Below are 23,094 nucleotides of genomic sequence, written 5' to 3'. Positions count from 1 at the left end.
GATAAAGATTGCAGGTGGTTCTCGCGCCTCATTCAACACTTCATTGCTCTTGAACTGAGTCTTCATGCATCACTTGTTTACCTTCAGGTGAAATTCAGCTTAGTGGCGGACACAGCTTGCCTTGTTGTACCACCCTTTCTCTACATCAAGTCACACTGTCAAGTTTCAATTTTGTAAGGTCGAGCGGTTACCCAAGATTTCGGGGTAAGGTTCTCAATGAATGAAGAGAGGTATCATAGGAACCCTGAAACCATTCACTTCTTAAGCATACCTTATTTCATCGGAATCAGTCATTTCGGGTGCAGTCGTGTAGACTGTTGAGACAGCAAGAGGCACCGTCTTCAAGCTCTACCCTAAGTTGCGTGACTGTATTTGAGTCTGGAGCAGGTATCCGAGGACTCACACACAGAAATTAACTGGACTAGACCTCATCGATGTAAGGTACCTTAATATGTTTTTACCTGCATATCAAAATATACCGTAAATGCATGATTACTATTATTGTTTATAAGTTAAAGATATCTTCCACGTCGACGAAAGGATTGAAATTGCCCAAGACGTAATTCCCAAGGAAGTCAGTCAAGGTACTCCGTACTTTCCATGAGGATGGAGGTACCTTAGCCATGGAGATGAGATAAGATAAGGAAATTTTAGGATGAGGTCAGCAAAGGTGACTCGCACCTTCCGGGCTCCTGCCATTTCCCTGCTTGGTCCGTGTTGTTTGGTTGCCCAAGGCACGTGAGCTCGGGTGGGTCCGTCATTGCCTTTCACTGTCACTTCCTACCTCCATTGACCTCACGACCCGACGTCAAATTCCTCTCCCCCAGACTTGCTGCTGATTGAACATCAATCCGTCAAACACAACGACAATTCGCGACCGACATCACACACGGCGAGGATTTGATTCGACTTGATCTGAAATCAGTCAAACGCTTTTCGTCTCGTTGATTCGTCTCGCTGCGACAAAATTTGTGACTACCCAACTGCCACTTCCACTCCCATTTGCTCCTTGTCTACGCCATTCTCGCGGCGTGCTGCGTACGTTTGGCGACCGTCAACATCTGCGAAGGCTCCATCGCACCCTTGAAGCGGACGCGAAAGACCTCCACTGGATAATGTTGTGACGGTGTCCTTGCTCTCTGCTTGGATTTGGTTGGCTTTTGGTGCGGAGGACTTGAGCAGAAAGAGGGTCTGGACGCGAGAATTGGAATCTGCAAATCAGCCCCTTCCACTTTAGGTTACCTGCGTCGTCTCTCCTTCCAAGCTGCAGACTGGTGCTCTTCCATAATAAGGGTGGTTCATTGTGCTTTCCATTGCATACGGTGAAGGCGCTTGACTTCGAGGTCGATTTGAATCTTCCCCGTTGCCATTGCGTTCTCGCTTTCCTGCAGATCTCGCTCGCCATCGCGTGCTCTTGACAGACAAACATCTATCATCAAGGATATCGCCATCAGGAATAACTTCAATCATGTCGTACGAGTCGTCCGCCACTGAGGTCGCTGAGGACTATCGTCAAGCTCTCGAGGACTTGACTACCAATGTGCGATTCGAAATTAGCAATCTGACGATGATTGCAAGAGAGCAGACCGAGCATGCCCAAGTCATCTCTGAAGTTTTGCAGGACCACATCATGAAGGTAGGCTCTACTCTTCAGCTTTCGGGTAACAGCCCGCGTTATCTGCCAAGTCCTTCTCAAGCACTGCTTGGGAAGTCACGAAGCTCCCTTCCCCCAAAGGACCGATTCATGCTGACATGTTTGACAGGCGCCAGCGCACAAGAAGCTCCCAGCCCTCTACGTCCTCGATTCGATCGTCAAGAATGTCGGCACTCCGTACACATTGTTCTTCGGAGCAAAGCTATACCAAACATTTATGGAAGCATACGCCGCTGTCGATGGCCAGGTTCGCCGTAAGATGGACGAAATGCTCCGCACCTGGAAGGAGCCTGTTCCTGGATCTCTAGACAAGCGTCCAGTTTTCGCGTCAGAAGTGACGGCACCCATCGAGAGTGCCCTCATCAAGGCTCGCACATCCGCGCTTCAGGCTCAGCAAGGACGGCCAGGAGGTCGCGGCCGACCTGCTGCTGCTGCTGCACCGTACCGCGAAACGCCAACACCGCCGGGCATGCGACCTGGGTCAAATCAGCCGATGCCATACGGTCAACCTCCGCCTATGCCGCAAGCGAATGGCAACCGACCTCCGAGTGCGCCGCTCCCACATCACCCGCAGATGGCACCTTATGCAGTATGTTCATTTTTACTATCTAATAATTGGTATCACCCACTGACAGACCCTACAGCCTCCTCCGCCATCCTACAGTGCTCAACCTTCGGCAGCCTCTGGTCCCTATCAACCCCCGCCGCAGATGCCATACGCAGCCGGACTCTTAGGATCTCCCCAGGCTGCTGGGATAAACAAAGACTCGCTGGGTCAAGATATCCAGAAGTTGATCGATGCGTCGAAGTTGGAGTTTGCGCAGAACCCCCATGACCATAGTATTCAACAAAGACTGAAGGCGTTGTTGGATGTGCAGAGCTTGCTCCAACACCAAAACTTGCCCCAGGACCAATTGGTCCTTATTAAGAATCAAGTAGCCGATCTTGCCGTAAAAGTGAGGCCATTCTCGGCCCAAAGCTCAACCCCTACTGCTACAACCGTTCCTCATCATCCACCGCCGCCACCTGCGGCGCCTGTAGTACCATCTGGCCTGCCTCAGCAGCAAGCTGGAGTGACGCTTGATGCCCTCTTGGGTCAAGGGGCTCTTGCTGCTCTGTTGTCACGACAGTCAGCCACGCCGCAGCTTTCAACGCCGCCACCCCCTCCTCATGCCAGCATGGCGATCCGCTCTCCTCCCCAACAAAGGGCCGAGCCGCAAAGACAGCTCAGTGCGCCGCCGGCAACAGATCCTATGGCTTTGCTGGCCGGCCTACGGCAAGCGGGAATCCTTCGCGGAGCAGCCCCGAGCGCAACGCCGACGCCAGCAGCCCCGGCACCAGTACCTCCTCCAGGGATGCCTATGATGCCTCCCGGGTTCTTGCCCCCTAATATTGCCAGCTTGCTGGCTTCCGGCCAACTGCCACCGATCCCTCCGCTTGGGGGCATGAGTGGCAACCAGCTCGATGCAGCAGCCTTGAAACAACAGTAAGTTTGTCTCTGAATCTTGCCGAAGGCACGAATGCTAAGTCCTTCCAGGTTCCAGCCTCATTTGATACCGTCTCTCTTTGAGCAATTGGGCCCTCAATGTACTCAATGTGGCAGGCGATTCAAGACGGATGACGAGGGTAGGAAGAAGAAGATGGCGCACATGGATTGGCACTTTAAGGCACATCAACGACTCGCAGAAGCAGAAAAACGAGGCCAACACCGAAGCTGGTATGTCGATAACAATGTAAGTTGCCATGGCCACCTTCAAGAATTTTGGATTGATCTAACAACATACAGGACTGGCTCAAATCACGAGAGGCCATTGATGTCGACCACGTTGCGACTGCGGAAAACTCTGCGTCTAGCCCTGGCCGAGGGAAGGAGGCTAAGCCTCGATACATTCCGGTGCCAGATGCTTCCAGCGGCATCAATAGCAAATGCCCCATCTGCCAAGAGAAGTTCGAGAACAAGTGGCTCGAGACTGCTCAAGAATGGGTGTGGCTGGATACTACGCTGGTCGGCAATCGAGCATATCACTATAGCTGTCATTCGGAAGCGACACAAGCACGCGAGAGCACACCAGTGTACACGAAGAGAGCGCCTGAGCCATCGCACGGCAAGAAGCGCAAAGCAGAGGTAAGTCAGGTCGCAGCTCGTTTCACAATATCGGCATGGACTAACCGTGGTTCCAGGGTGATCAGAAGCCGTTTCGCGGAAAGATGAAGAAGGACAAAGATAAAGACACGGTCAAATGGCCCAAGGCGGAGCTTGACTACTGAGAGTTGAACAACTAACACGCGGAAATTCTTCAAGACGCCTGTCGGCATAATGCTGAGCATTCGGATTTTTCTGCAATTGCTTACGACAGCAATTGCTGCATCGTAACCCGCAGGACGCCAATTCGAAATCATCACGCATTGCGAAGCCACGCACACCAGCTTGCTATGGATCACATTCTTCCATGGCGGTGAAGCGACACGGAATCTCGTGTCTGCGACAAGACTGCCAGCGCGTCCGTGAAGGGGACAAAAAAGCAATGTTTAATGGGGTCCGGTCTGGCGAGAGAGTCGATCGTTGGGGGATCGGCTCAGACGGAACAACGGAAAGCGGACACCAATGAAGTGTCGTGAGGCTCCGTTGTTCGGAGTTGTCGGACAAAGGATCGGCAGACCAAGTTCGATATCGCAGTCGATACACCTGCTTGGCAAGGCTAGGCCGCATCAGCGAAGACGGCGTGGTCATCGGCCCAGAACAGGGGAAGAAAGTCAGGCAAGACCGAAGGCGAGCACACCGCAACACCGTACAGGTGACAGCGAAACATCAGGGGCAGCCCGGTCGGGTGTTCACATGGCACGCAAAGAATTTTTCCCGTGTGTTATCGTGCTCCCAAGCTATGGAGTTTATTAATACACGAAATACCCAGTATCGCGGCGGTCATTATGCAGCCCTGACAGGTATGGTTAGGTAGCAAGCGGAATAGAGGAATGTTACCCTAAACAAATCTTGAGATACGTGCATGGAAAGAAGTTCCGCTTATGATTTCCCTTGTGTGTGAATTACTCCACAGGAGCTCTTGTGATCCATGTCCCGCGGGGGGAACAGAAGATGCGTTGGTTCCCACACTCCCCACAGTCCACAGTCTCGACTCTACGCTAGAGGAGGTCTATCTGTCGAATCCCTGTCCAGCTTATGTTTGATTTGACAATTGCCTGCAAGTTTTGGGAGCATTCTGGTTCGGTGAATGTGGCGGGCTAGAGCTGATTCAGAGTACGTTTGGGATTTCATGGTGAGGAAATCAGTACAAAAACTCTGAGGCGAGTTGGGCACTGATTGGGTCGCATGAAGGCGGGAAAGAGGGAGAACAGAGGGAGGGAGGGAGGGTGTGGGTGCGAAGGGTGGTTTGATCAGTGATGGCGTTGGGTTTTCTTTGGTTTCGGCACCAAACAGGATGGAGCGGGCGCGGGCGGGAAACGGTAGCCTTACGGTAGAGCTGGCGTTGGGAAGCACGGCCGGGGGACAGGCGAGTCTACGCCGGGGGGAGGGGGGAGGGGGGAGGACTGTTGATTGCCATAAGGAGGCGGGGGGAGCGAGGTGGCCGGCACCCGGGGGCGGGATGAGTCCCCCGGCCCACCGTTTTGGGGCTTGCCGGACCTCGTGTCTTTTATGGTTCCTTGGGAGTTCGGGGAGGGTGGCTGAGACAGGGTGTTTCTCCTCTTTTGGCGTGGTTCGTCATCGTCTTTAAGATGACTCCATCGTACCGTTTATATAGACTCGTTAGGTTGAGAAGGGTTTCGCAGCTCCGCGGTCCCAACCATCGTAGAGTTTGACAGGAGACAAAGAGATGTTGCAGATCTCAGGGAACTATTAATACAGCTGGAGGGCAGCCTCAATAAGAACATTTTATTGTGTCTACAAAACACATGCAGTGAATCACAAATTCGAGGCATCTTTTTTCTCTTTCCCTGGACTCTTATGATGAATATTTCATGACGGGGGCTTGCTGTGCTTTTATGCGGGCCGCTCAGTCAGTCTTGCAGGCAAGTTAGTCATGTCTAATCTCTTTGTGTCACACATCAGTTGGGAGGAGTGTCAGAACGGTAGACGCCAGCCAGACGGTAGACGATCAACAAAGTTGGTGTTGAGGTTTTGGTCCGGAGACTTTGGAAAGCACGAGGCTTGCAGGCCCTGTGGCTCTGAGAGTCTGGAATTGACGGGAATGGTTGGGCTTCTGGAACCTCTGGGCCGGCTCCCTTCCAGGAACCTCCCCGGCTTTCCAACAGCTTCCCCGAGCATCCCATCACCTTCCTGCATGGTTGCATGGAGTGCTGCCAATCTGCCACACTGCTTTCCCCCGCCAGCTCTGGATTGCTGCTTGTGGTTCCCAATATGGAACGAGATTGTCAGGTGGGCTTGACCATCTTTTTCTACCAGTCCACACTATTACCTTACGGATGGTGTACCATATCCCAAAAGGTCACCCTTGCCCCCCTCTCCCCATGGAACCCCCAAGATTCTAACTCTTGATGGGACGCGGGGGCACGGGGGGGGTGGTGCGGATGTCGGTTAAGGATGGATTTTTGCCCCTCCACCCCTCCATGCCCTCGGTGTTGCCCCCGTCCCGAGTGTAGTCCCAGCTTGGAATCCCCCCGGGGGGCATAGCGCTTGGAACTGCAGCTCTTACACCACAGTGGCACGCGGATCCCAACCGGACATGCTTATGGCTTCTTTCCTTTTGCTGTGACATCTTTTTTGCCATCCGAGGGGCTGGTTGGCCTTGTCTTGCATCATGTACATCCCATCTGGCAGTAAGCAGGCAGTGACAGGGTAGCTCTTGTACGTACCTTACACACCTTACCCCACTTGGAGGGGCAAAAGGGGTCCAGGTCCTATGGAAGGTACCTAGGCGCAACACTAGCTACCGTACCTTACGGTGGAAGAAGCACCCGGCCGCCATCAAGCAAAGTAGGCAAGAACCAAGCTCCCGTCCCCTCCCTTTCGTCACAGGAAGGGACGAAAAAAATTAAAGGTGTGTGCCGATGATGGAGGTCTGGTCTGTACCTTTCCTTTCCAGTGAATCTTACCTTACCTTCCCCCTCCTGGTCGTGTTGAGGTGCTCTTTTAAGAAAGAGCTCCCGTCACCTTTTTTTTTTTTTTTTTGTTGATCAACAATACCACTGTTGCCCAAGAAGCTCTACACCATCTCACTTTCTCACCACCTCTGCTTTCCTTCTTTGCTCCCGCTACTGACTTCCAAAGAATTTACACGTTTCTCCTCGGCGTGTGATCAAGAGCTTACTATTTGAGTAATTCTTTCCCCTGTCTGCACAATGGAGTAAGTTCAGCCACTGTTACACCCAGTTGCCTACCTTCCTGCGACCGAGCAATTGAGCTGGCCCAAAGGTTCACGATGTACACAAGAGCTAACAGATATCTTTAGGGTCCAATCCACTGCACCTCCCCAGCTTCTCGTGAGTTAGGCCAGATTGGAGCTTGTTTTCTTGGGTTTCAGAAGCCAGACCATTGACTTGTTGTGTTTTACTAGGACCACTACATCGGCATCGATGTTGGTACTGGTTCAGCCAGAGCATGCATCATTGACGAGACTGGCGACATCAAGGGCCTTGCCAGCGAGCCCATTAAGCTGTGGCAGCCAGAGACCGGATACTATGTAAGTCGCCTCAGAGCTTCACCTGCTTTCATTACTTCAGCAGTCGACCCTCATGAGATGTTGAGCTCCGCTGACATTTCTGGAAGGAACAATCCACATCAGACATCTGGGCATGCATCTGCCACTGCGTGAAGCAAGTCCTCGCCGAGTCCAAGGTCGATCCTGATATTATCAAGGGCATTGGATTCGACGCAACCTGCTCTCTCGCCGTCTTCAGCCACGATACGGACGAGCCCGTCGCCGTCACTGGCCCCGACTTTGACAATGCCGATGGTAACGACCGCAATGTCATTCTCTGGCTGGACCACCGCCCCGTCGAGGAGACAGAGAAGATCAACGCCACGAAGCACAACCTGCTCAAGTACGTTGGCGGCACCATGAGCATCGAGATGGAAATCCCCAAGGTTTTGTGGCTCAAGAACAACATGCCCAAGGAGCTCTTCGATCGCTGCAAGTTCTACGATCTCGCTGATGCGCTCACCCACATGGCCACTGGCAACGAGACGCGAAGCTTCTGCAGTACCGTCTGCAAGCAAGGCTACGTCCCTGTCGGTGTTGACGGCAGCGTCAAGGGCTGGCAGGAGGACTTCCTGACTACGATTGGGCTTGAGGACCTTGTTCAGGACGACTTTAAGCGTATGGGTGGTGTCAACGGGGTGGTGAGCCTTTTTTCCTTGAATCCTGCTCCTCTGTTGCTTCAGCGTCGAGGTAGAAGTGCAATTAACTGACTTGGATTCTCACAGAACGGAAAATACCAGAGCGCCGGCGAGCTCGTGGGCGGTCTCTGCAAGAAAGCCGCAGCAGAGCTCGGCCTCCCCGAGGGTATCGCAGTCGGCGGTGGTGTTATTGATGCCTACGCCGGCTGGATTGGTACTGTCGGCGCCAAGGTCGAGCTTCCGCCAGGCCATCTTGAGGCGGACCAACCCAAGAACGATCTCTCCCAAGCCTTCCACAGACTCGCGGCGGTTGCCGGTACATCTACCTGCCACTTGGCCATGTCCAGAGACGCAGTGTTCGTGCCTGGTGTTTGGGGTCCGTACCGAGACGTCTTGCTCCCTGAGTTCTGGATGGCCGAGGGCGGACAGTCTGCCACCGGCGAGCTCCTTCGACACATTCTCGAAATCCACCCTGCCTTCGTCGAGACGAACGCCCTCGCCACGGCCGAGTCAAAGAACATCTACGAGTTCCTAAACTCCCACTTGGAATACATGCGTGAGAAGAGCGGTGCCCCGTCAATCTCGTATCTGGGTCGCCACTTCTTCCTGTACGGTGACCTGTGGGGTAACAGATCACCCGTCGCAGACCCAAACATGAAGGGTGCCGTGGTTGGCTTGAGCAGCGACAAGACCACGGACAACCTGGCGTTGTGGTACTACGGCACGATGGAGTTCATCGCCATGCAGACTCGACAGATTGTTGAGGCGATGAACACGTCCGGACACGAGCTTAACACGATCTTTATGTCCGGCAGTCAGTGCCAGAACCCACTGCTGATGGACCTGATGGCCACCATCTGCGACATGCCTGTGTTGGTACCCAAGTACACCAACGCGGCCGTTGTCCACGGTGCTGCCATGCTTGGCGCCAAAGCGGCGACCGCGACCGAGGATGGCACAACGGAGAATCTGTGGTCCATCATGGATCGCATGAGCAAGCCTGGCCGCCTCGTCAAGCCCGGCACCCTCAAGGGCGAGAAGTTCTTGTTCGATGCCAAGTACAAGGTGTTCTTGGAGCAGTGCAAGACCCAGCAGGAGTACAGAAAGCAGGTTGATGCTGCCGTCGACCAGTGGCTCAACAACTAAGCATCTCGGGGGTGGACTTTGTGGCGTGAGACGATTAGACGACCTAGGGAATTGGGTCAAGGGGCATTAACGGCCTACAGTAACGGGACTTGATTTTTCACTGGATGGGCTGTATTAGGAGTTGAAGGGATAATGATAATGGTCATTCTTTCATGAGTTAAAAAAAATTTTACATTGTCTATACGACGAACCCGTATTCTGCATCACCCCATTTCCATGTAGCGATTGAACCGGCGTAATTCTGCCGATGCGGCCATCTGCAAGGTAATAATTCGCATACCTTCGGCAACAGTCGATGGCGCCCCGCCGGAGGGGTTTCGTAGCTGCAAAGCTGCGTCTGTAGCGAACACACGTGCCTCTGAGTGCAGCTGTTGATAGGACAATGGCTGCCGCGCTACGTAACGGGACTGTGGAACTTTGCGGCGCTGGGACGGGAAAGTGGTGGGGCCGCGCGAGCAACACAGACCAAGCTTCGCCTTCTTGCAGGTGCCAAACCCCATCGTCTGCAACTGTCATCCGCAACCATACCTCTTTATCTCTGGTTAGACTGGTGATTGTTTCTACTTCTGTGCTTGAACTAGACGACAGGAACTCGCTCGACGGAAAGAGCAGGAAGAATTGGGACCGAAGCAAGGAAGCGAAGGACGAGGGTTTATGTTCGGCATCCCCTGTCGCGCGCCAGCCACATCAACGAGCGTTGCCTCGTTACACCCGAACCCGAAGCTTGTTTTTTTCTTGTCACGACCTCCCCCTTCGACCAACTCAATCGAGATTTTCCACGGCCAGACTTTACAGAACATACCTCTATCATCCTCGGCCACTCCAGGCATTGTCGGCTCACGACATCCCGTATCGAAGCGACTGGAGCGACGCTCCCGCAGATCCAAACCTCGATCCCTATTTACCACCGACCGTCGCAATGCGCTTCGGGAAGACGCTTCGGTTGGCCGTGTACGCGCCGTGGAAGGACAAGTACATCGACTACGCGAAACTCAAGTCGCTGCTGCGGGAAGATAAGTACGACGACGAAGATGTTGCGTGGACCGAGGAGGACGAGAATCGCTTCTGCGACGAGATCTTCAACGGCCAACTCGAGAAGGTCGCCGCGTTTCAGGAGAAGACCTTTAAAGCCTTGAAAGACCGCATCGAAGCCGCGTTCGAGAAGCTCAAGGAATTGGCCCCGCCGATCAGTGAGGAGGATGAGGGGGCGGACAACGACCAGATCAAGAAGCCCGACGCCGCGACGGCGCAGAAGCTGAAGGATATTGAGACGGAGCTCGATAAGATCACGACCGAAATCTCGGAGCTGAAGAAGTACAGCAACATCAACTATACTGGTTTCCTCAAGATCGTCAAGAAGCATGACCGCAAGAGGGGCGATAGGTACAAGGTGCGACCGATGATGCAGCTGAGCCTGGCGAAACGGCCCTTCAACTCGGAGCAGGGGTACTCTCCCTTGCTCAACAAGCTGTCCATCATGTACTATGCCATTCGGCAGCAGTTGGACGAGGGCGCCGGCGATGCGCAGCCGCTGGATCTCGAGAGTCAAGGAGAGACGCGGCACGGAGAGCGATACACTGCCCACAAGTTCTGGGTCCACCCGGATAACCTGCTGGAGGTCAAGACGTATATCATGAGACGTCTGCCGGCCCTTGTCTACAGCGAGCAGTCAGCCAAGGAGCTGGATGGAAGCAACGACCCGACCATCACCTCTCTGTACTTTGATAACTCAAAGTTCGATTTGTACGGGAAGAAGGTGGAGCGCAAGGCGGAGGCGTCTTCGCTGCGCGTGCGTTGGTACGGCCAGTTGAGTGCGAAGCCTGAGCTGTTCCTCGAACAGAAGATTGTTGGAGAGCAAGGATCTAGCGAGGAGCGTAAATTTCCCATCAAGGACAAGTACATGAAGCCCTTCATCGACGGCACCTACAAGATGGAGAAGACGGTGGAGAAGATGGAGCGCCAGGGCCAGCAGGCCGAGGTGGTTGAGAACTTCAAGAGCACCGTCGAGACCCTCCAGGGTTTCATGCAGGAGAACAAGCTACAGCCCGTCTTGCGCGCAAACTACGTTCGTACAGCTTTCCAGAAGCCCGCGGACGACCGCGTGCGCATCTCCATCGACACAGAGGTGGCCTTCATCCGCGAGGACACGCTGGATAGAGACAGACCGTGCCGCGACCCGGCAGAATGGCACCGTCTCGATATTGACGGCCGGAACCTGACATACCCGTTCAAGGATATCAACCAGAGCGAGGTCTCCCGTTTCCCCTACGCCATATTGGAGATTAAGCTGAGAGAGGACCCCAACCGCAAGCGCCCTGCGTGGATCACGGATCTGATGGCATCCCACTTGGTACACCCTACGCCCCGCTTCTCCAAGTTTGTCCACGGCATCGCCTCCTTGTTCGAGGACTTTGTCAACAACCTGCCCTTCTGGTTGAGCGACCTGGAGGCAGACATCCGCAAGGACCCGCAGGTGGCTTTTGAGGCTGAGGAGCAGCGCAAGGCCCAGAGAGCCGAGGACGAACAGGCCGTCGGCAGTTTTTTGGGCAATAAGGTGAGCTCGTATAAGATATCCAAGAGCTCGCCGGCCGGCCAGTCGTACCTGGCCAACAGGATGGCCGCCGAGAGCTCGCGTTCCCAGCCGAGACCCGTCAACGACGAGTCCCAGCAGTCGTCGAGCGGCCAGAACGGCGAGGGCTCCAACGGCCAGAGGAGCTACGGAACGCTGTCGTCCGTGCTCCCCGGCTTCTCTCTGTCCAAGTACTCGCAGGCGCGGAGGGCACAGAAGAACCAGCAACAGCTGCCCGAGGGCGTCGTCGAGCCGACCGAGTGGATCAAGAACTCGGGCGAGCTCAAGATTGAGCCCAAGGTGTGGCTGGCCAACGAGCGCACGTTCCTCAAGTGGCAGCACATTTGCATCTTGCTCGGCGCGCTCGCGGTATCGCTGTACACGGCCGCCGGGGAGAACTTCCTGGCCGAGGTCATGGGCGTCGTGTATATTTGCATTGCCGTGTTCGCGGGTGTCTGGGGCTACGGTATGATGAGGCTGCGGAGGAAGATGATCATCGGCCGTAGCGGCAAGGATTTCGATAACCTTGTTGGGCCGTTGATTATCAGCATCGCGTTGATGGCTGCGCTGGTGATCAACTTTGTGCTTGCCGTAAGTTCTACCTTCCGCTGAGATCCCTGAAAGGCCCTGAAAGGGTGAGAGTCCAAGTAACTAACCTGGTGTTATAGTTCCGCGGCGCTCTTGAGAGGATGGAGGCAGCCAAGGAGGTACTCAACAGTGGTAATGCCACTGGCGAGCCTATCCGACAGGAGCTCATCTAAGGGTCGGTGGAGTAAAGTAAAGTAAGAAAAAGCGTTGACTGATGGAGTACTCGCGAGTGCCCACTTCTCTTTGTAAGCTGTAGTTGTTTGCGTTTGCATGGTTTGGTTCGTGTGCTGCATTTGGATCGGTGCTCTTCCGTTTTATTTGGTATTGGTCATGATACCTGTCGACCCGAAGGTAGAAGAAGCGTTGTTGTATGAGATAAACCATGGCGTGATATTCGATATTCTGTGTGTATATTTGTGTCTCTGATGACTTTGGCATGGAGTGAAGTGAGATGCTGTCGAGGGTATTCCTGATATCGGTATGTTGTATAGGCTTTCCTTCTCGCCTGCTTATATGACGCTAGGAGACAACGTTTAGAGCTGTCTTGCCTATGCTAGTTAGCTGCCTAGGATGCCTAGCTTCTGCAATCAGATTTCAGAAAGGGGCTATCCGTAAGAAGGACCGTATTGTTCTTCCAGGCTGTGAGAAGAGTCCAGCGATGTCCAGGAGGGCCACCGGCGAAGTAACCGCACCTTTGAGTCCTCTCGCACTCCTCACATCGTGAGGTGCAACTCTGATCCATATTGAGTGCGTGTCTTCGCCCGGATACAGTACATTCAGCCCAGGTGTCATCGTGCTTGTTGGAATCCTCATTCTCGCGAGACCTAAGCCCACAAATAGCAACGTAAGTAGTAGAAGATGTCATAACCAGAGCTCATCAGATGCCACTGTCCGAATACTGGGAGCCAAATATGTTCGCGTGATCCTCTGCAGCGGAGTACTGGTATTTGGTTCTCGGCAGCCCTAATTTCTACAGTAATCCCTCGCTATAGTGCACCCGATGCCAACGTAGGTTGAGTTCGAGTTGGAACGACACGCAGGCGATTGGGGGGGGTCTAGCGCGGGACCTGGTCAATCGTACATTTACGCCTTACCTGCAAGGGCAGCAAAGGAAGCACCCACTACCTTCTTCTACCTTACTTGGCTGTGGGTGATTATTCCGATGGATGGAATACCCTCAGAACGGAGAGCAAGGGTGGAATACAGGAGGATGTTCAAACTGCAGGAGGATGTTGAAAACAGAATACTGCCTATCCGAAAGTACGATTTCACACATGATCCGGGGGTTTCTAGTAAAACCACAGCTCACAAACGTCCAGATCTATAACCTCGAGATTGAAATATTTGAACTGCCGAACAGACTTGACTCTAAGGCCTCTACAGCGTTCTTACTCCTCAGACCTCAATGCCCCCGAGGCTTCTTTGCCTACTCCCACCGTCCTCTACTTGTCCCAACATGCCCCTCCACCCCTATTCCGCCCCGAATGCCGCCTCCATCTAGCCCTGACCCCACGCCAACAACCCTATCTTCGCCAGATACCTAACGCTACTGCTCCTGCTACTTCAGCGGGATTGACTATGCGGGTTAGACAGGCGTAATGGCGACGGTTTGCTGGCGGAGGAGCCAGCTGAGGAATATGTTGTGCTTGTGGCGTGGGCATTGGGACAACTTATGCCCCCGGACCCATATTCACATGACTTTGAGAAGACATGCCTGACTGGTTTGGCGTTCTCATATTCGCCGGCATGCCACTGTGCTGCAACTGCGGCTGCTGCTGCTCAAGTTGCCGTTTCCGTTGATCTTCCTGATTACGCTTCTCCATTTTCCTTTGCATATATCTCGCGAATTGCGACCTCTGCATCACTGCAAGGTACTGCTGCAACTGGGGCCCAACGGGATTCTGCGCAAGCCACTGCCGAAGGTCCTTCCACTTCCGAATCTCGGGTGGGGCACGTAATTGGTTTCCAACTTGATGAAGAGCTGGCGGCGAAAGCTCCATACTGTCCATCATTACCTGGTGCGCAGGTGCGACGGGAGTATTCCGGTTTCTAATCCTTGCCAACATTTGTTGTTGTTGCTCAGTTAGCTGAGTGAGATTATGGTCTGCAGCGGGCGCTGGGGAAGGCGCGGACGTTTATAGACCATTGTAGTTCGACGGTTCTGGCGGGCTCTCTTGGAAAACTGTGGTTAGTTTGGGAGCTTGATTTCTTTCAAAATTCTACAATTCTTGTTGATTCGATCGGGACTTGTTGACGGTGTCGCAGACGTTCGGCTCACCTGATCCAGTTTCTGAGTAATCTGCCGAGGAATTGGCGGTGGTGGGGGTGGGGGATGATATCTTTTCTGGTGTTTTCTGAGGTGCCTTGGAGAGAGAAACCCGACATCGTTGTAGAAGCAGTCTTGTTTAAAGCACCGTAGTCTCTCTTGATGTTTCACTGAGTGATTCGTGAGTTGCGAGGCTGAAAAATACCTAATTATAGCTTTATTGTATCCGTAGATGGGATACACAAATGCGGACGGCCCATATTCTTCTTTGAATGCGATGAATTCCTCAGCCAAAGGCCCTGGACAAGTGTTCTCTCTTAAGAGGTCCACAACGTAGTTGTGATACCTTGTTCTGACGGATGATAGTGATGCTACAGCTCCAGGAGAGGTCATACTCTCTGCGCAACAACAATCAAGAGTCAGCCCATCTGCGTCGTGTCACGTATCAATAGATAGAAAATTCAACGCATCAACGTACCAACCGACTTCTTTGTTGCTCTGCGGAGTTTGAGGGCTTCCTGAACTAGTGCTTTCGTTGAGGGGAGGCTTTCAAGCCAGTGAAAACGAGGGTCGGGACTTTCTGCATTGGAGATTCCCATGGGCTCTTCTTCCACAAGATCGAAATAATGGGAAAGCTCAATGAGTTGTCCTTGGATGCTCGAGGAATCGGGGGTGCAAAATCCTTGACTAAGCTCAAGGTACTCTAGAATGTGCTCAATCCAGTATTCATGTGCATAGGGAAGAAGCCCGTAGAAACCCTGTGCAACACTGGAAAGATGCTGCAAGCATTTCAGAGTTTCGTCGGCCAAGGCCAAGGTCAAGCTCTGTGTCAACTATGCGATACAAGCAGTTATGATATCTCGGCAAGAATCTTTCTTATTATAAGATGAACGGCCCACTAGATTAGGCTCGGAGAAATCTAACATCAGACGTCAACCGACCTACGGATATAGAAGTAGAGTACTTAGGGCACTAACTTAGGTACTATAGCGTAGATAAACACCATGGTTATACCTGGACTATCCTCTATAAATGGTTTACAAAGATCCAACATGTTCGGAAACGGTTTTGTTTTATCGTTGATTATTATCGAATCGGCATAGAGTATTTGACCTAGTCGTAATTCAAATTTCCTCATAGGCTGACCACCCTTTGAAAACACTATCTAGCCAAATATTCGTCGTAACTTCGACACGTCTGCTGCCTAAGAACGGCTCATGATGTTCGTAATAATCTTGTAGTATCTAGGTATAATTAGCCACGATATAAAGGATCGGGGAGATTATAGATATTACGCCTCTTTAAGGTCTTTCGGAAAGGCCTCGACACTCGTTCTAAGCTCTTAGATGTCAGTAGTCTCCAACACCTATAATACTAGGTGAACCCAAAGAAACATCCCTATGTTCACGTCAGTTCTTCCAATTACTTTTACTGTTCAGAGTAATGGCTTCTAAGCGGCTTGAGACAAGCAAGCCAATATCCTTGCAAATAGATGAGTATTGCTTTCCGATTATCAGTGTTGGCCTTCCCTTCAAGTTCATTGCTGTTGGTATACACGTCAGCAGGGCAACCGTACGGTTGGAACGAAGTGTCAATAATGGTCTATTATTGCTGCGTCTGGAGGAGATTGTGGGCTCTGCCCACGATCTCCCAGAAGTGGTATATAAGTGAAAGGGCCGTTTGTAAGTGCCCATACCGCCTTCCAGATCCATCTTTTCTGCCGACTGCTCAGAGATCCAACAATTGCTATACTCGGAATATCCTGACTAGGTACGAGCAACCTGAAGTTATCCTGCGTCTCTGCCAACTTGGTCAGGGTCCTAATCAGTTCTCCATGTTCCGATGACACAATCTCATCAATACCATCGATGACCAGGCGCATATCTTCAAAGAAGCTGAAAAGCTTCGGGATCAATTCTTTTAGGAATAATGTTAAAGGCTTTTTCCCAGGAACGACACACTCTTTATACATGAACGAGGCCGTCTCCGGAACAAGGTCCAGAATTTGGGCATATATGCTCCGTAAGACCTGTACGGTGACCCCGTAGCCTATAGTATGGAAACCACAGAAGAAAAACAAGCATTTCCACTTAGGGTTCGATCTGAGAAAGTAGATGAGCTGCGAACATAGGATAGATTTGCCTTTGAAGATCAGTAGATTTTCTCCGAGTTAAATTGATGCAGCTTACCAGGACCTGGCTTTCCTCTGCTCTTTTGGAGCCACGATCTAACTTGGGGTGAACTAGTCACCCATTGAGATGTTCCATCAAGACAACGGTTGTGAAGCCGGGCAAGCTTTTCCTCGTTTCTGTTGCTCACTTGAAGCCACTTGTTGATAGCTTCGCACTGGTCGGTCTCTTCTTTCTTTTCTCGATCCTGAGCCTCCTCCAGAAGCTTTTGCCGCCATTCTTTAGCTTGAATTATTTTATAGGATACTGCCTCCCTATCTATGAGGTCGCTGGTTTTAGTAATGCTGTTAAGTAACGAGTCGTACCGATGCTGGAATCGGCCCCAACAGATTGAGAAGAGCATTACCCATCCTGACGAATCATTCAGCTTATTTTTGCGAAAGTATCAGTTTTATTCAGGGCACCTTACCTGGCTTCTGATCTAGCCGATAAGCATGGCAGTGGAAGTTAATGATGTCCTCGTAAATGTGGCCTAATAGTTGCTGGAAGTCGTGGCTGTCGGGGAATATATCACCGTATCGAGAGAAATGCGGAAGCGAGGCTCCGATGCGGCTATAAGCAGAGAGAATCTGATCCAAAGCATGAGTGTGGTCTTGGGATATCTAAGTATATTGTCGTGGTCAGTATCGCATGTCCCTGATCAATTGGCACATTCGAATCAACTTACTTGAAGAATGAGCTTCAGAGGGGCCTAAATGGGTGATATTAATGATTAAAACGTCCACCTTTATAGTTTTCTTAGTAGAGGAACTCACCCAAATGTAAGGTAGGAACGGAACGCTATTAGAGAGAACGTCGATGGGCTTCATCAAGCGATCAGCTGTATCGAGAAAAGGTACGAGCCGTTCGAAGTTCCCTAACTTTTAACGGGAGGCGAGATAGCGCTCTATTTGACTGATAGCCAGGCGGATATCTTTGATACTCTTGACGTTTTCCAATTTCCACGTCTCTTTGTCCGACAAGTGTGACCGGAACCGCTCACATGCTCTTTGAAGCTGCAAAAGAGCTATGTTAGGTTGTCTAAATGATATACGTCTTAAGGTCCAGTATGCCGCTGTGCTTGAGACCGGGTACTCTCGAATACTTAATATGTCGCTGAAGGATACCTAAGAATGTAATTATGAATGCCTCGCATAGCTCCGGTTCGCCTGCGTTGGAATGACGAAATATAACCACAAACATTAGCATAGACTAGGCACCGTGGCACCGATCCATCGACGACAACCATGAAGAGAGCCTTGTCGAGATTGGCACGGCCAAGTGTACGAATGAAGTCAGCCCATCCAATGTGCACCAGTGCTACATGCACTACCCTGCGTATTGTTTCACGAAGCTGGTGCTTCCCCTCTGTGTGATGCAAGGCGGTGAGGCGTGGGCTTGGTATTCTATAAGAATGATTCAGCTTGATGCTGCCTACAATTTGCCAATCTAACGCTTCGAGGCACATTGTATCAGGCTGCTGCTATCGGAAAGTCTGGATGACAGTTGCATCATACCATCTGCTATCCAAACCTCCGTAATGGCGTCAGATGCTCATCATAGCGTAAAGCGGCGGCGGGCAGACGGACACCTGGTCGCATCCGGGTCAATTCCTGTTGCATACGAATATTTCGCCCCGGGGGATGAGGGTCAAATGGCCAGGAAGAAGCCATCAGTGCTTACCGTCGATAGTACTGCTCAGGCACATCGCCAGGTTGTTCCTCAAAGGATTGTTGGCGAATTTGAAGATCCTCAGGTGCCCAATTTTGATCACCGAATTATCTGCTATAGAATGGTATGTCTGAAAAGGCTTATTGGGATTCTAGATTCTCCAAGACTAATCAAGGAAGCTCACGTTAATGAGCGCGCAATGGATGACCGACATTGTACAGGCCCTAGCAGCAAATGTTCAATTGATTCTAGATAATGAATAGTAACTGGTTTCTTTAATGCACCTATAATCTCGCGTAGCTTTAGACCCCCGCGGTCGTGAGTTACTTGAGTTGTTTTACCATAAAGGCGTCAGCATCGGCGTTCTCGGGCTACCGGCTGAGTAAGAGGTTACCGGTAATGATAGCATATAACTCTAGATAACGATATACGGACCACGGAAGATAGCCCAAGGTGTCGGGAGTACGCTTCAAATAGCAGAGCTTTACTTACAAGATCCAATTTTCTCTCTCATAGACGTCGAATACTTCAATCCGTAACGCTTCACTAATACGGAGGGAAGTCGAACTGTCGACTTCCGAAGTGTTAGTTCAGACGAGGACGAAGTCTTAGCTGAGAAAGAAGAGACACTGAGAGCCATAAATATGCTGAAGAGCGTCACTTCAACAACTGAGCGGCATGAGACGAGCGGTTCATATTACTTTTAGACAGAGCTGCAAAGGTGAGAATAACTACTTCCTAGCTATGACATGGAGCAATGCTCAACTCAACTGAATAAGTCACCAGAAGCAAGGCTTGACGTTTATGGTTGAACGGGAAAGTGGCTGGCGACTACATGAGCCTAACGGAGATGTGTGGTCCCAGCATGTCGACGAGATTGGTCGAACAACGTAAGGCTGCTATCTATCATTGATTGATACTGAGCTGACTGTTCAGATACATCAACAACGTCAACTCGTCGTTTCGCTGCACACCCCCTACTCCTTTTCGAGGCGGGATTCTTGCCGATCTTATGGGTCTAGGCAAGACCCTTAGTATGATATTACTTATTGCCCATGATAAGCTTCGTGAGAGTGGACCGCAATTGATGAGATAAGATACGAACTCGTTAGGTTCCGGTGGGACACTTGTTGTAGTGCCTCTCTCACGTATGTCTTTGAATGTGTGGAATCTTGCCTGAGTATAACTAACGATCTTGTGTTTTAGTTCTCGACAACTGGGGAATGGAATTGTGCAAGTACGTGGCCCTATAGACCTTACGTCTGGTAGATGTGATAATATAATAAACTTTTCTAGACACCTTTCTGGGGATTACTTCAACTGGCGTCGTCATCATGCACAAAACCGACTGCAAGATATGTATCACTTGAGCACGAGTGACATCATCCTCACGACCTATACGACACTTGCGAAGGAGTGGAAAGCTCATGTAACAGCCAACGCAAGCCTAATTTTCTCACATGAGTGGCATCGAATCATTTTGGACGAAGGTATTTGTCCTCGATTGTCATGTTAATCCTGCGAGCTGACTTTTAATCATAGCACATGAGATCAAGGACCTCAAAACAGCAAAAGCCCAAGCCGTGTGTGAGCTGAGAGGTGACTGCAAGTGGGTGGTCACCGGAACACCAATACCAATCCAGAATCGGCTTTCCGAGCTCCACAGCTTACTTCACTTCCTTGGAGTGTATCCATATGATGACAAGAAAGCCTTCGACAGAGATATAACGAACCCCTGGCTTCGTGGGGAAGAGATTGGACCAGAAGCGTTGAGGAAAGTTCTCAGCTATGTTATGTTGAGACGTTTGTAAGACGCGGTAACCTTACTAGAACGACGAGATCACCGGCGGCACCTTCATCTCAGCCCCCAGGAGCAACGTATGTACGATGCTGTCAAAATCAAAACTGTTGAGTTTCTCGACAATGCGCTAGCATCTTCTGGAGGAAAAGATAGCTATAGTAACGCATTAGAGAAGATCAATGCTCTGAGGCTTGTCTGCGAACTGGGATGCTTTCAGAAGCTGAACCTTCAACAGACCCCTGGGAAGCCTACGTCTTCCACGGGACTCCTGCTAAGAACACCAGATCGATAGTCGACTCTACTTATACCTGGAGGATAAATAGAGGAGGACGATGATATTCGATATGGCGCTATTGCCGAAGAAATCGATAACTTCTGTCCGCCTCTAACCAGGCTTGGGTCTAACTGGACTCAAGAACTAAGCGGCATGCTCTATAGAGCCATACCTATAGATTAATAGCCGACTAAGATCAGAGCTCTTATTAACGATATAAAAGGCTGCGTTCTAGGAATAAAAAGGCTGTATTAAGTTCTCCTCTAACCTGGATAACGTAGTTAACGAATCTAATATCGTGTTTTTATACCGAACATCTATTCTTAATGTTGCTGAACTAGCTCTTAACGACGCCGGAATCTACTACGCCAAGATTGACGGCAAAAAAAACTTAAGTAAGAGAAGTCGTATTATTAACGACTTCTTAAAGGCCCATGGGCCGTCCGTACTTTTGTTATCATTGGGTTACGGCGTAGTTGGGTACGTCAAGCCCATTCGCTAGCGTTGAGCCGTGCCAACATCAAGTAATGTCTAACTCTACTATCCTCTAACTAGGTTGACGCTCACTGCTGCTTCGAGAGCATATTTACTTGAGCCATAATGGAACCCCTCTATCGAGGAGCAGGCCCTGGCGAGGATCCACAGAATAGGGTAAACTCAAGAGGTCACAACTGTTCGATTTGTGATCAGTGACTCCATTGAACAGGTTTGTGATGTTGAATTCTATTGTGGAAAGGTACTGACAGACGTGGTTATAGTATGTCTTGGATATCCAAAATGGGAAGCGGGACCTCATGAGTCTCCTGAGCGCAAAGCCTGCCACAAGTCGTCAATTGACAGCCAAACTACAGGTAAATCAGATACCATCTCTCTACGCGTAATTTATCATCTGACGGATTTCGAAGCAATTGCGTCAGCTTCTAAGATAGACAATGTTCTAGACAGCGAGTCACATCCAGACTGGGTTGGTCGGAGCCACAGTACTAATCAAATGCTGGTATTGGTCTATTGGCTCCTTGGAGCTCAGGTGACAGCATGATATGTACTGAGGTGGTCTTCTATGAAAGGAATCAATTGCTAGCGAGCACTTGAGGTTATTACGGAACGAACTTGGCGAACTTGGACTCTTCAAAACTCTCGTCAGACCACCGCGGATAAGAGACTTCACATTGAGTCTATGGAATTAGCAGTAATGCAGCCTGGGTCCCGCAACCTAGGAAAAGGGCGTCGTAGCTTCCTTAGTAGTATGGATCAAGGCTATATCTAAAGAAGACTTCCACATCAATAATCAATGGTTCAACTCTAGGCTGAGAATCTAAGTAGCAAGGATTGGTATGGATGGCGATGCTATCAAATAGCTCATAATATCAGGTAGTACCGGAGTTTGAAGGAGGCGACTCTTATCCAAAATGTCACTCTTCCGAACAATTCTCACCATCAGAACACCAAAAAAAAAACTAAAACTAGAAAAAAATAAATTTGAAATGGATGGAGGGGGGAATACTGACCTTATAATTCACGCCCCTGTCCGGATTCGAACAGCGCGCCCCTCGGACCAGCACTGGCCTCATTGGAGTATTTGTTTTAATGTCGACTCTGCGTCAGAGTCGAAACCACTCGGCCATATCGACCGGGGGTGCTGGTGACAGAAACGGTGAATAGGCGCCTTGAGTAGTAGGGTGGTAGCCTGGCAGGTTGTTTAGATGAAGGAGGGCAGGAAGGAGGGGCGTAGAGGTGGGAAGGTACGCCTGCCTAACGGGGGCTGGCGGCGTTGGAATGGAAGGCACTCACTTGATCGCACCTGGGCGGTATGCGGTTCTGTCTAAGGAGGTCCCTTCCGCTCTGGATGATTCATCCGGCGGTGGTACGAAGGGAATGTGTTATCCTTGGAAAAATTCAAGGAGACATTTCCTACACGAAGCTCGGAGATGGCATCGACTTTGGCATACCCGTGGACCTGACCCCCTCGACATCTTCACATAGTATTTTACCTTTCAACGCTTCACATTTCGACAGTCTTGCCTTATGGTTTCCATTCTACCAGGAGTGGAGGGCCATCGATGACAATAACATGAGACTGTCAAGCAGATGGCAGGCTCAGTGACTACCGGTGTATGTACCCGTGCAAATAACAGAGTCGAGAGATGGAGATCGATTCAAGTAGTGGGCTTGGTGGTTGGACAAGTATGGCAAATGATTGCCGCTAACGTTTTTTTCGTTACTCAACAATGAACATACCTGGGAGGCGATGATATGATAGTTAAAAGACAGATAGAGGATCGACTTCAGTTCTGGGGGTGGCCAATTCACGAAAGCAAGTATGCAAGGCTAGTCTTTTCATCTACATTTCAGTATACCATATCCAAGCTTTTACTCCCAACTTATTCATCGGGTTGAGCTCCAGGTGGCCATCGTCTTCTCCTTCAAAGATTGCGGCAGACAGCTCTTAGAGAGTCACTGTAAATTCCCCAACCCACCATGCAGAAGTAGACGGTCTTGTGAGTAGAGATGAAGAGGACTCGGAATCACAATCTGGACAAGTGAATCATAGACCCGGCTCCCTCACGGTCGTCAGGAAGTTTACCTTATCCCGGAATTACAAAGATTGGAAGACGTGTATATTCGAGGCAAGAGCGACGACGTA

At 50.9% G+C, this 23,094-nt stretch overlaps 6 protein-coding genes across 6 annotated transcripts; 4 read left to right on the top strand and 2 right to left on the bottom strand.

Moving 5' to 3' along the window:
- Window positions 1-1,468: 1,468 nt before the first annotated feature.
- Window positions 1,469-3,922, top strand: BDP81DRAFT_458950 (uncharacterized protein; the record flags this gene model as incomplete). The annotated part of the gene is made up of 6 exons (XM_060593484.1): window positions 1,469-1,636; window positions 1,764-2,243; window positions 2,299-3,140; window positions 3,192-3,387; window positions 3,441-3,779; window positions 3,836-3,922. The coding sequence occupies 6 exons, from the start codon at window positions 1,469-1,471 to the stop codon at window positions 3,920-3,922; spliced, it is 2,112 nt and encodes a 703-aa protein (XP_060448102.1).
- A 2,831-nt stretch (window positions 3,923-6,753) lies between these two features.
- Window positions 6,754-9,317, top strand: BDP81DRAFT_421093 (FGGY-family pentulose kinase). The gene is made up of 5 exons (XM_060589899.1): window positions 6,754-6,975; window positions 7,081-7,111; window positions 7,186-7,311; window positions 7,398-7,970; window positions 8,055-9,317. Exons 1-5 carry the CDS (start codon window positions 6,971-6,973, stop codon window positions 9,111-9,113), a joined length of 1,794 nt encoding a protein of 597 aa, XP_060448101.1. The 5' UTR covers window positions 6,754-6,970; the 3' UTR covers window positions 9,114-9,317.
- A 715-nt stretch (window positions 9,318-10,032) lies between these two features.
- BDP81DRAFT_447174 (VTC domain-containing protein) lies at window positions 10,033-12,443 on the top strand (the record flags this gene model as incomplete). The annotated part of the gene is made up of 2 exons (XM_060592154.1): window positions 10,033-12,273; window positions 12,351-12,443. The coding sequence occupies 2 exons, from the start codon at window positions 10,033-10,035 to the stop codon at window positions 12,441-12,443; spliced, it is 2,334 nt and encodes a 777-aa protein (XP_060448100.1).
- Window positions 12,444-13,940: 1,497 nt separating this feature from the next.
- BDP81DRAFT_421090 (uncharacterized protein) lies at window positions 13,941-14,336 on the bottom strand (the record flags this gene model as incomplete). Its single annotated transcript, XM_060589898.1, has 1 exon — window positions 13,941-14,336. One exon carries the CDS (start codon window positions 14,334-14,336, stop codon window positions 13,941-13,943), a length of 396 nt encoding a protein of 131 aa, XP_060448099.1.
- A 2,290-nt stretch (window positions 14,337-16,626) lies between these two features.
- BDP81DRAFT_447173 (uncharacterized protein) lies at window positions 16,627-17,534 on the bottom strand (the record flags this gene model as incomplete). The annotated part of the gene is made up of 6 exons (XM_060592153.1): window positions 16,627-16,678; window positions 16,726-16,763; window positions 16,856-16,950; window positions 17,135-17,327; window positions 17,393-17,416; window positions 17,481-17,534. 6 exons carry the CDS (start codon window positions 17,532-17,534, stop codon window positions 16,627-16,629), a joined length of 456 nt encoding a protein of 151 aa, XP_060448098.1.
- Window positions 17,535-19,240: 1,706 nt separating this feature from the next.
- Window positions 19,241-21,044, top strand: BDP81DRAFT_447172 (SNF2 family N-terminal domain-containing protein; the record flags this gene model as incomplete). Its single annotated transcript, XM_060592152.1, has 9 exons — window positions 19,241-19,265; window positions 19,488-19,523; window positions 19,582-19,612; window positions 19,672-19,865; window positions 19,918-19,958; window positions 20,206-20,257; window positions 20,792-20,845; window positions 20,881-20,930; window positions 21,006-21,044. The coding sequence occupies 9 exons, from the start codon at window positions 19,241-19,243 to the stop codon at window positions 21,042-21,044; spliced, it is 522 nt and encodes a 173-aa protein (XP_060448097.1).
- Window positions 21,045-23,094: the final 2,050 nt, after the last annotated feature.

This window comes from Colletotrichum phormii (genome assembly GCF_030913505.1).
Source record: "Colletotrichum phormii strain CBS 102054 chromosome Unknown BDP81scaffold_5, whole genome shotgun sequence".
Taxonomy (NCBI): domain Eukaryota; kingdom Fungi; phylum Ascomycota; class Sordariomycetes; order Glomerellales; family Glomerellaceae; genus Colletotrichum; species Colletotrichum phormii.
This window is presented reverse-complemented; position numbering and strand designations above follow the sequence as displayed.